Source organism: Hippopotamus amphibius, chromosome 4, assembly GCF_030028045.1.
Source record: "Hippopotamus amphibius kiboko isolate mHipAmp2 chromosome 4, mHipAmp2.hap2, whole genome shotgun sequence".
Classification (NCBI taxonomy): Eukaryota; Metazoa; Chordata; class Mammalia; order Artiodactyla; family Hippopotamidae; genus Hippopotamus; species Hippopotamus amphibius.
The window spans coordinates 43481447-43494744 of NC_080189.1; the positions used below are offsets into that span (position 1 = coordinate 43481447).

General features: G+C 32.1%; 1 protein-coding gene across 1 annotated transcript in view; it reads left to right on the forward strand.

Moving 5' to 3' along the window:
- Positions 1 to 13298, forward strand: part of DPY19L2 (dpy-19 like 2) — a 94298-nt gene that overhangs the window by 48476 nt on the left and 32524 nt on the right. The window contains exons 11-14 of the mRNA XM_057732367.1: positions 682 to 768; positions 6575 to 6634; positions 10766 to 10846; positions 12848 to 12949. Of these exons, the coding sequence (XP_057588350.1) occupies positions 682 to 768; positions 6575 to 6634; positions 10766 to 10846; positions 12848 to 12949 (330 nt within the window). The remainder of the gene's footprint in view (positions 1 to 681; positions 769 to 6574; positions 6635 to 10765; positions 10847 to 12847; positions 12950 to 13298) is intronic.

The following is a 13298-nucleotide window of genomic DNA, read 5'->3' on the forward strand; positions in this document are numbered from 1 at the left end:
TATTTAATACATATGATGCTGATAATATTTAGAAGGATAACTGAATGCCATGTTATAGCAACTATACTTTCAGCTAGACTGCAGATATTTTGTATTCTCTGAAACTTTAAAAATTTTTTTGTTTGGTTTATTATTATTGTCACTACTTTTGAAACTGCCTTTTCTCCGAGACCTGAGATTTTTAATACTTTGCATGAATATGACGCTGTGAAATTTATGTTTTTGCATTTTTTATATTAGTTTCCAAACAAATCTCCCTTAAGAAAATAAAAAATAAAAATATTTTAGATAAGAACATAAAATAGAGCTTCCTTAGTGAGGGAAATCCTCAAGTAGTTCAACAAAAATCAGATTAGAAAACTAATACTTATAAGCAAGTCTTTCTTATTATATCCCTCCACTATTGAATCAACAGAAACAATAGATTTTTTCCATTTTCTCTGTACCAAGTTGCAAAGAGAGAAAAAAAATAAATTCTGCTATATAGTATTTATGATGTTGAAAATACTTAGAACCTATCAGTGTGTTGAGATTCTGTTATCACTTGGTCAAGGTCTATTTATTAATCTTTTTTATGCAAATAAAGTTTGTAGTGGAAATGACTATATCCCTGTAGACAAAGTATACATTATGCTATCTATCTAATAATTACAAAATGTATTTCTTTTCTTCAATTTTCAGGTTTCAGTTCTTCTTTGTTTTGTATTGATGTTTGGAAATCCAATGTATTTATCTTCTTATTATTCTTCGTCTCTGTTAATGACATTGGTAAGGGTTTGTTAAGCTCGTGAAGATTTTTTTTAACCTGTCAAATAGCAAGTTTACCCATATAATATAGGTCAAGGAGAATAAATAGGGCTTTTTCTAGATTATTACTCACATGAAAAGTTTTTCCCAGGTAATGCTTTTTCTCTACCTCATCCTTGAAAAACAATACAAGGGAAATTTACCTTTTTAAGGCAATGCCCAAGTAAATATTTTTTACAAAATATAATAAGGTAATAAGACTTACTTTTTAAAATATGCCATAATTTATGATAAAAATTAGTCATTTCCTTCTAAGTCATTTCAGTAGGCTAAATACTTATTGCAGTGACACTGCCATTGCCCAAAACCTTTTTGGAACGCCTCTGAATTGCCTTCACAGACTGTGGCACATTCTTTTGAATATCCTCAATGGTGACAAATCTTCATCTTTCAAGGGTGGATTTGATTTTGGAAACAACCAAAGTCTTGTGAATAAGGTGGGTGATTGGACTGGGTAACACAGATCTTGATCAAAACATGGTGTGACAATAAAGTAATAAGACCGATTTTCTTGCACCCATGAGGAAGTAATCTCTGAAGGTAGGTTATAAAGAGGAGTTCGAAACTGTTTTGAACAATGGCAACGTAATTATAAGTGTGTAGTCTCCTCATGTGACTTACTTTCATGGAATAACACTCATTTGGAGTTATATTTGGACTGGTGGTTCAGTAAATCAGTTTTATTACCTTATAGTCACACTTCTGATATTTGTAAGCCAGAACCTGGAATGTTCTCCTCCACTGGAATGTTCCTGGGATATTCTCTTTCCACAATGACCAGAAATGATAATTTATTACAGAAATACCAAAATACAGCACTTTCCCATGTATGGTGCATTGATTGAATCATTTGAGATCTAGGTTTTTAATGTTTTTTTCTCCCAAAGCTTTTTTTTTTTTGCCTCAGAGTAAGTAATTTCTCCTCTTTCTCTCTCCCAAATGACATAGGCCCTTTCTTTTCAACATTTTGTCAAACTTTTTCAGTATTACAAAGTAAAGGACTTGTAAGAGTGTGCTCATCCACCGCTTTTTACGAAACCATTTTTTTATTTTAAAATATAGCACAGGGGCTTCCTAGGTGGCGCAGTGGTTGAGAGTCCGCCTGCCAATGCAGAGGTCACGGGTTCGATCCCAGCTCCAGGAAGATCCCACATGCCGCGGAGCAACTAAGCCCGTGTGCCGGAAAAAAAAAAAAAAAAAGTAAATAAATAAATAAAAAAAAATAAAATATAGCACAGATATAGAAAACCTCATAAAACCAATGTTTTATGTACTGACTTAGTTCTGACTAGTACTGGTAAGTACTGATTAATGGACTGTTATTTGGCAAGCATCCTTAAACTACCATCAAGTCAAAACCAGAACTTTTCTAACCATTCTAGAAGCCTTCCATGTAACCTGCCTCAATTATAACTCCCTTGAGCTGCTCTAAAACAGTAGTGACTATCTTGACTATGGCAATGACTCCAAGCTTTTCTTTATAGTTTCATCACTTAAGTTTCTGTTTTTATCTACAGGTTTCCAATGTGTCTCCCTGGTTTTTTCCCCAGGATATTTATTTGTTGAAGAACCTGGGTCATTGAACATGTAAAGGGTTCTATGGTCTAGATTTTGCTCTCTGACTCCTCATGGTGCCACTTTACATCTTCTTTTGTCTTCTGTATTTATATAAATACTTGGGTCTAAAACTTGGACATATTCAGATTTAATTCCTTTGGCAAATCTATAGTATTATTCTTTAATCAGGAGGCACGTACTATCTGGTGCCTCTCTTTTTATGATAGCAGCCATCAGTGCTTAGTACCAGATCCATTAACTCAGTAGGGATTGCAAAATGGGTGATATTCCAATCCCTCATTTACACTTCATAGAGGGAAAGTAAAATACATGTCTAAATGAGGGGAGTTGGGAGGAAGTACGAAAATATTTGAGGAAATAATGACCAAAAATTTTCCAAATTTGATGAAAATTATGATCTCATAGATGAAGAATTTCAGTGACTCTCAAATATAAGAAACATAGAGGTAGAGTAAGGCATATTGTCAAATTGTTCAAGATCAGCAATAAAGAGAAAATCTTAGGAGCAAGACATGTTAACAGAAGAACAAAGAGTAAGGATTCAGCAGATTTTTCATGAGAAAAAAATGCAAGCAACAAGACAGTCAAGCAACATCTTTAAAATACTTAAAAATATTATCTATAATTCTATACCCAGCAAACATATCTTTCAAAAATGCAGGCACAATAAAGACATTATGACCAGAAGATTTACATAAAATATTAAAGGAATATTTCAGATGAAAGGAATATAATATTAGATGTCAGTCTGGCTGTACACAAATGAAGGGCACTAGAAATGGTAGCTAAAGGTTTTCCTACCATTTGTGACAACATGGGTAAACCTTGAGGGCATAATGCTATGTGAAATAAGTCAGACAGAGAAAGACAAGTACCGTCTTTTCATTTGTGTCTTCTTTAATTTCTTTCAGCAATATTTTCAGTGTGTATGTCTTTCACCTCTTTGGTTATGTTTATTCTTAATATTTTATTCTTTTTGAGGCTATTGTAAATGGGATTGTTTTCTTAATTTCCTTTTTAGATAGTTCATTGTTAGTGTATAGCAAGGTAACATAGTTTCTTTTTTTTTTTGAGTTTGTATCTATCCTGCTACTTTGCAGAACTTGTTTTATTCGTTCTAACTGTGTGTGTGTGTGTAGAATCTTTAGCGTTTTCTACATATAAGATCATGCCATACATGAACAGAGATAATTTTACGTTTTCCTTCTCAATTTTTATGCCTTTTATTTCTTTTTCTTGCTTAATTGCTCTAACTAGGACTTCAGTATTATACCAGATAGAAATGGTGGGAGTTGACATCCTTGCCTTTTTCTTGATCTTAGAGGAAAAACTTTCAGTTTTTCATCATTGAGTATGTTCAAATATAGTCTTTATTATCTTGAGATACTTCCCCTTTATTTTTAGTTTATTGAGAGTTTTTATCATGAAAGGATGTCGAATTTTATCAAATGCTTTTTTGCATTGATTGAAGTGATCATGTGATTTTTATCCCTCATTCTGTTGATGTAGTATATCACATTAATTGATTTATATCAACCACCCTTGCATTGCAAAGATAAATATCATTTGATCATGGTGTATGATTCTTTTAATGTGATGTTAAATGTGGTATGATAGTATTTTGATGAGATTTGCATCTATGTTCATCTGGGATATTGGTCTGTGGTTTAACTGTCTTGTAGTGTCCTTGTCTGGCTTTGATATCAGAGTCATGCTGGCCTCATGAAATATGTTTGGAATTATTTCTTTCTCTTTAATATTTTGGAAGAGTTTGAGAAGGACTGACATTAATTCTTCTTTAAATGTTTGGTAGAATTCACCAGTGAATTGTAGTTTTTCTTTGTTGTGGTTTTTCTTTGTTGAGAGATTTTTGGTTACTGATTCAATATCCTTACTAGTTATAGGTGTGTTCATAGCTTTTGTTTCTTCATTATTCTGTGTTGGTAGATTATATGCTTCTAGGAGTAGATCCATTTTTTTCTTGTTATATAATTTGTTGGCATCTAATTGTTCATAGCAGTCTCTTATAGTCTATGTTGTTTGTGCTTAGTTATTTCAGATGGGAAAGTAAATGTGTTTCCTGTTATACCAACTTGACCAGAAGCAGAAGTTCCATCCTGATTGATTTTAATTACTTTATTTTTGTAGTGAAATATTACCATGTGTATAAGAATAAGAAATATACAAATTTTATACTCAGAAAATGTCACTCCCTCTCATTTCTTCCACCCCATTTGTCTCCACCTTTCTTTTTTTTTGATAGAAATTTCTTTATTTTCATATTGTTTAATTATGACTTTTTATGGAGATATTATATCAGGTTAAGAGCAAGGACTTGGCAGTCTGTCAGTTTAGGGTTCAAGAATAATAAATTGAAATTTATTAACCATGTCAGTGTTTTGCAACTTGCTTGCTTGCTTGCTTTCATCTCTTTATTGGAATATAATTGCTTTACACTCTTGTACCAGCTTTTGAGGTACACCAAAGTGAATCAGCTGTATTTATACATATATCCCCATATCCCCTCCTTCCCACGACTCCCTCCCACCCTCCCTGTCCTGGCCCTCTAAGGCATCACCCATCATCGAGTTGATCTCCCTTTGTTATACAGCAACTTCCCACTAGCTAGTCTGTTTTACAGTTGGTAGTGTATGTATGTCTATGCTACTTCCACCTTTCTTTTTACCTTGGTCCTACCTGTTTCTTATAACTGAGACACCTCATTGGTTTTGTGGTTTACTCATTTAGTTTATTTTCTTTTTTGCACTAATAAATATTACATGTATATTTTATTATATCCCCTTCTACTTATATGAAAGGTAGCATACTTTTAATTTCATAGTATGTATTCCCTTCTGCATAGTCCTTAGATAATTCAACCACTGTCCTATGTCTGGGCATTTGGTTTATATCTTGTATTTTTGCATTTACAAACAATTTTGCGTTGCATAATCTGGTACATTTATATTTTCCTGTTGTTGGAAGTTCAGGAATCCTGGTTCATCTTGGGCCAATTAGGTGATGCAAAATTCTCCTCCAAATTTAAACAACACACAAGCCTAAGATTTGTTTCTCACTGGAACCTTTTTTTTTCCCTAACACAAACTTGGGAATAAATAAATACGTTATCAACTTGTAGAGATAGTAGGAGGAGTATTCCTAGTCCCTGCATGTCTTTGTCAGCTCAAGCTGCTATAGCAAAAATACCAGACTGGGTGGCTTACACTGAAATCTGTTTCTTACAGTTCTTGATGCTGGGAAGTATGAGATCAAGGTGTCAGCTGATTTAGTTCTTAATGAGGGCTCTCTTCTCGATTTGCAGACAGGATATCTTCATTGTATCCTCCCATGATGGAGAGAGGGATCATCTCTCTCATGTCTGTTCTTAGAAAGGCACTAATCCCCTTTATGAGGTTCCCACCCTCATGATCTAATTACCTCACAAAGGTTCCATCTCTAAATATGCCACCTTGGGGATTAGGGTTTCAACATATGGATTAGTGGAGGGACATAAACATTCAGTTGAAAGCACCAAGGGTAAGTTTTTGAGGACCCCAGTTGCATGCATGAGTCTTAATTCCAGTTTCTTACCTTTCATAGTTTCAAGTCTTCTTCTGCTGCCCTCCCTTTTAATATAAGTTCATAGTTGTAACCCTGTTCTACAGACCTCCTTAAAAACTGCCATAGGTTTTCTCCTAATTAATGTTTTAGTTTTTTAAAATCACCTTCTTTTCTCTGGCACCTGGAAAGTTCCTTTTCTCTCTTATAAATTCAGTTAGACATATTTTTAAACATTTTAAAATATTTGGGAGTTTGGAGAGGAAAGATTTTCATCTTAATTTAGACCACTGATTTTGCTGCATAACTTACATGTGCACTTGCATGGACATACCTTCCACACACCATCTATCTCCTCAAGGGGAGTTGCCCTGCATAAAATGTCCGAAGTAACTCAGTGAGGAATTAACTTGATCTAGGGTCAACTTTTTGGTACACAAAGCATTTGGCTATCACCCCAAGGAAATTTTCCATGTCCAAATTTAGAAAAATCAACAATTAAGAAGGAAAATGGCTGATGATAGCCAAGATGGAAGGAGGTGATTGTGTAGTTTTTGAAATGTATCATTCATGTAGAATTTAAAAGATAACTTTATTTAATTGTTTTATTTTTATGTCATATGCATTTTAGGTGATAATTCTAAAGAGAAATAAAATTCAAAGATTGGGAGTATCTGAACTCCACTTTTGGGTAAGGTTCAACATTTTTAACACAATTTCTTCAAATCCTTTTTTATTTGTATAAATGGAATACAGATAATAAACTTCAAGAATTGAATGACTTATAGTTAATATTATAAATAGTACTACTTACATAAGGTGGGAAATAGTCATTAGCAACATCTACAGATCATTTTCAATAAGTTTGTTCATTTATTTCAGCACTACCCTCAGGCCTTTCTTCTTTACTTTTTATTCTGGTATACCCTACTACCTTACTTATAAACTTTTTTTCTATTTGCTTTGAGTTTCTTTCTTTAGATTTACTAACTTCCTCTTCAGAATAACTCAGTCTGTAGTTATTTCCCTGCTTTCCCTTTTTCTTTTCTCTACATTTATCCATCATCTGTCTTTCCTTTGGCTTCCAATTTTAGACTGTTATTATCTTTGTACTTTTAACATTTTCCCTGCAATTTCCCAGTCCCTTTTTATTTCAACTCAGCCACTACCTGATCTTTGTTTGACTTCTTCCCAAATGTACAAATGGATGGCCCATGTTACCTCTATATTTGTGTGTTATGTTACAAAGTAAAATAAGTATACTATTAGGTAGGAACTGCAATGAATAATTCTCATAATATCAGACAGATATTCTTTTTCTTTGTGTCTTTAATGTACTCCTACTAAAAAATAAAATCTGCCATTGTGAAGAACTCTGTAATTACATATTATACATTGGTACAGTAAAACTGGAAAAGATAAGAAGGTAGATATCTACTCAGAATACAAATGAACAAAATGGAATGAGGTGCCAGTTTCTCATTACTAGAAACATTCTCCATCACCTATGGTGAAAATGCACTGAAGTTATTAAATGACATGACCCGCCTAATATATGACTGTTTTTACTTCAGAAAAATTGGCAAACTCGTTTTGTTAAAGATTAAACCAAGAAATCAACAGAAAATTTAAAGATTTTTATTTAATAACTGAACTCAAAAGGAAGTCAAAATTTTAATTACAAATTATTGAAAAATGACAACAAATAGATCAGTATCTGTGGACATTTAGGGAATTCTGGCAAAGTTCTGTTCAGAGGAAAATTTATTATCTTAAATATTTTTAATTTTAGACTGGAGAGAATAAAAAGCTTTCAACTCAAGAATTTCAAAGAAACAAAACTCTAAGGAGAGAAAAGTTAAGATATAATGAATGTTGAGCTTATATTTATGTTTTAAAACTGATATAATTCATACCATCAGTCTCTTGCAAAAGGGAGAAATGAATTATGGTAGTCATCTAAACAACACAAAAGATATTCTGACTTTTTATGTCTTTTTTTTTTGGAAGACTGTCAAAAAGAAAAAGCAAAGCTATTTTGTGAACTAACACTTTTTTCTTACAAAAACAGCTGTCTTATTACTCCAAGTAATTCTTACATGCCTGTGGAATAAAGATTGTGTTGCATATCTTGCTCTGTCATAATTGGGAAAACAAGGAAATCTTTATGTTTTTGCATTGAATGGCAGTACATAGAAAAATTGGCACTTATGATTGATCAAAACCAAATTTTAATATTTTTTACCATCATGTGGTAATTTGGAAGAGAGACTTTTTTTTTTTTTGCCTTCCTAGATATTAACTATTCTCTATTTTTAGTGTCTGTGTATCTTTAGCAAAGGTAATTATTTATAATATAAAGCCTAAACAAGTACTTTTAGACCTAAGTGATTCACTGTAGTTTTGCTCAATAGGAGCAAATTCAGTGCTTAATGGGAAATGCCAGTTTTGGGTTACAAGGTAAATATTGAACTGAGCTTATGCTGAACTTTACTCAAAAACATCCAAGGGGCAACTCTGTGTGTCATAAGGGATGAGAATTCTTACAAGAAAGGAAACAAAACCTCATTGGTAATCTAAAGCTCAGTACTAAGGTCAGACATGAACAGTATGATTAAGCCTATGCTTATTCATGAACATAGATTTTAAATTCCACCTAGGGGCTTCCTAGGAGGCGCAGTGGTTAAGAATCTGCCTGCCAGTGCAGGGGACACAGGTTCGATCCCTGCTCCAGGAAGATCCCACATGCCACGGAGCAACTAAGCCCGTGTGCCAAAAAAAAAACACACACACAAAAAAAATAAATTCCACCTAGATTAAAAACAGTTCATGCATCTAAAAATACAAAAGAAAAGATTATCAACTCAAAAACAGCCACATATATATATAATCATTCTTGTCAAATTGGGTTCATCTCAGGAATACAGAGATATTTCTTGAAAATTTACAAATATAAATTATCACACTTGCAGATTAAAGGAGAAATATACTTTATGATCATCTCATTAGATGCAGAAAACAAATTTGATAAAACTGAACACCCATTTATGATAAAAACTCTTAGCAGGGAGTTTACTTAACCCAATAAAATTCTTCAGCAGTCATTGGATTTGCAGTGAGATATTTGGAGTATTCCATTTATAAAGATCAAGATAAATATGTTTCTTCACATTTTATTAAAGTTTCGATCACAAAAGCAAGAAAGTAAATAACAGGAATAGGAAAGAAATGGAAAGGAAAAATCAAAATTTACTATATCATTATTTACATATAAAACAAAATAATTGTTAGAAATTATAAGAATTCAATAACATGGCTAGATATAAGATTAACATTCAAAAGTCAATTGCATTTCTATTCTTTGGCAACAAACAGAAAACATATTTTTGAAAATATGCCATATATATCAGGAAGAAAAAATACAAAATATCTGACTGAATCTAAGAAAATACTTTTGAAATTTAAATTTAAAAAAATTTGTAAAACCACTTATCATATAATAAGGATAAGGAAAATTACAACTTGAATAAGAAAAGGCAATAAATAGATGTTAACAATAAGATGAGTAAGAAGTTGGGATTATTTCACAAGGATTTTAAAGCAATCATCATAAAAATACTTCAATGAACAATTGTAAGTACTCTAGAAGCAAATGAAATATCACCAAAGAAAAAGAAACTTTTTTTTTTCGAAAAAGAACAACTTGGGAATTTTTAACTTGAAAAATATTATAACTGAAATTAAAAACTCAGTGAATGAGCTTCATAGAAAAATGGATATAACAAAGGAAGCAATCAATGTACTTGAACATAGAATAATAGAAATTATCCAATCTAAACAACAGAGGAAAAGTAACTGGAAAAAATGATTAGAGGCTTAGGGAAGTGTGGAACAATAACAAAAAATTTAATATTTGTATCATGGAAGTTCCACAGGAGAGGAGAGAGTGGGGCTGAAAAAGTATCTGAAGAAGTAATGGCTGAGAACTTTCCAAATTTGGTAAAAGACATAAATCTACAGAGTCTAGAAGCTGAGTCAATCTCAAGTAGGATAAAGCTAACAAAATACATGCCAAGACACATCATAATTCAGCTTCTGCAAACTAAAAGCAAAGAAAAATATCTTGAAAGCAGGCAGAGAGAAATGATGCGTTACCTTTAGGGCAAAACTGATTTGAATTCATAGCAGACTTCTCATCTGAAACTATGGGAGCCAGAAGGAGGTGGCACAACATTTGCCAAGTGCTAGAAAGAATTGTCAACCACAAGTTATATATATATCCAGTGAAAGTGTCTTTTAGGAATGAAGGGGAAAGTAAAACATATTCTCAGATGAAGAAAAACTAAGAATTTGTTGCTAGCAGAGCAACCCTTAAATAACAATTAATGGAAGTCCTTAAAGCAGGAAGTAAATGATGAGAGAAGGAATGTTAGAACATCCAGAGGAAATAAAGGACAACAAAATGGATACACGTAGGTGTAAATATAATAGACTATTCTTCTATTGAGTGTTTCCTTTCATGTGTTTTCTTTGTTTATTTTGTTGTTCTTTATCTAGATATTTGAGTCAAGCTTTTCATTTATTTCATCTTTACTCTCATTTTTATTGATAAAGGTTTTTGAGGCCATGAATTTTCTTCTAATCATTCTTTTACATGTATCCCTTAGTTTCTAAAATGTAGTTTTCATTACCATATTTAAAAAAAATTTTTTTAAGTTTGTGTTTCTCTTTCACTTAAAACTTGTTAACAGAAAGTTTGTTAATTTCCAGAAGGAAGGGCCTTTTGATCTTCTGACTTCTATCTGTTTTGTTTATTTTCTAGATAATTCAAGGTAGTGCTTGGTTTTGTGGGACAATCATTTTGAAATTTCTGACATCTAAAATTTTAGGTGTTTCGGACCATGTAAGTACTTTAAAACATTAACATTTTTATAAACATATAGTTGGATGAAGACTTTGAAACCATCTATTTTAAAATGAAACCTCTTCACTTTGTGGAGGTTAAGTGCCTTCTTCAAGGTCCCAAACTAGTTATTGGCAGAGTTAATACTAAAACCCTGCAGATCTTTTCAACCCACTAAGAAAAGAGTATATCAATGAATGGTAACTTAGCCTTCCAGGAAAAAAAATATGTTAAGTAGTTGTTTATATTTTGGTTAAAATACAAATAATTTATTTAATAAGTTATTAATTCATTGTAAACGTTAACGTATGAACAGTCTGTACTCAGCTTTGAAATATAGAACTCAAGATCTCAATAGTTTTATTTATAATTATAGATTAAAATTAAGATCTGATTTGGTATCTTTAAAGTTTTTCTTGTATAAAGAGAATGATAAAAATTCTCTATCTTTTCATCTTCCAGAAACTATATGGACCACATCCCTCATGCATGGTGTTTCTGTCTGTTTTAAGGCAAGGCTAACGCCTCAAATAATGATCCTTTTCAAAGCATAAATTCCTATTAACTAGTTTGTTTAGAGAATAGAAAATAATGCATGATTTTAAATTTTGATTTTTGAGCACTTTTTGTTTGGACATGAGGGTAGATAAGTATATCATACAATAATCTACTCTGAAATTTGCCTTATCTAGTACTCTCCAATTAGGACCCTGTCTAATGCTGAAACTGTTTCAACTTCAACAAGGGAGTTATAGTAGTTACTCTCTTAAAATGTCAAGTGCTGTCACTATCCAGTAGAGTTGAGCCTGCATACGTGTTCATATTAAATAAAATTTTTAAATGTAAGGATTTATTTGCCATTTATTGTTAGCTCTGTGGAGTGGTTTATTAGGTTATTTGTTGTTCTTACTTTTTATTCTGTAGGGGGTATACATTTTATGGTAAATTTTATTTAGGCCTCCTAAGTTGTTTATTAAGTTGGTCTGTTATTTTCTTTCTTGTCTTGCTCCACATTGTCACCCAACTCTTTACAAATCCTAAAACACACACAACACACACACACACACACACACCCTTGATATTCTTAAGTGACTTCTATGTGACAGCTGTGAGAAAGACTTGAAACTAAAGTGGGTTGGTTAAATTATCATTAGTCACCAGGCCTATTCTAAATTAGGAAAATAAAGTTAACTGTAAATTATCTTTGGTACTGGTAGATAAGGGGACTCATGAATAAGTGAAAGCCATAGATAATCATCAAAGTTGATATAAAATAATTTATGTCCTTATAAAGTAAATTGAGTTAATGTTTTGCATGCCAAATATTTTTTCTTTTCCTGGCCTTCTAAGAATACAGTGTAAAAATAATTCTCTCACCAATGTAGGTGATAAATAATCAGTAAAAAATAGTTCTACATTGAATTTGATTGGTGGTGTTTATTTTAAAATCCTTTGAGATCAAGTAACTAAATCAAAGTAGTATGTATAGTTGTTGTATTTCTCTTGGAGAATAACTCTCACAGTTAATGGGTTGAATGTATGTCTGGAAACTTCAAGAAGTACCAAAAATTGTGCTCAATGTATGAGGCTTTGTGAAAATGACAACGCATGGAAAATTTGTTAATGATTTACAAAGTGTGGTGAAAGGAGTTAACATGAAATTGGTTTTTTTCTTGATAAATTATCTGATTATAAAATCTCATGATCAACTGTATGGTGGTTTGTGCCTAGCAGATGTTGATTTTAGCTCATTCTTTACATTATCATCTGCTCTGCTTATTTTTTTCTGACTTCTTTTTCCTTTTCATTTCTCTTAATATTTGTTTGTTTTCAGTTTTCTTCGTAATTCAGCACATAATGTGGTTCATTGTGGGTTTTTTTTTTTTGGAGAGGCATCCATGTACCTTGGATTTATCTTCTCTGTAGACTTTGTTAATATTACATCAAATCAGATATTTTTAACTATAATTATTTGTGAATTTTAATTTTATTTTCTTCCAGATTCGCCTGAGTGACCTTATTGCAGCCAGAATCTTAAGATATACAGATTTTGATACTTTAATTTACACCTGTGCTCCTGAATTTGACTTCATGGAAAAAGCGGTATGAATGTTTCTTTTTTTTCTTCTCTACAGGTATGATGGGTTCTTGTTCTTAAGTTTTCCCTTTAACCCGAAACTTAAGAATTTTATTCAGAAACACCCAATTTACTTACTGTATCATTTTTTTACTATAACTTTTGCTAATCATATGGCCTTCCTCACCTGGTTTCTTATGTGTAAAATCAGTAAACAACGGCGCCTACCAGGGCAAGTGCGTAACATACCATATGACCCATAGTCAATTACTGTTATTGCAGTTCAATTACTTTTAATAATCTAGGTCAGTTGGAGGTATAAGACCACTCAGAAAAAATAAACCCAAATTCTTGGTTTTGTTTTTTAAAAATTCA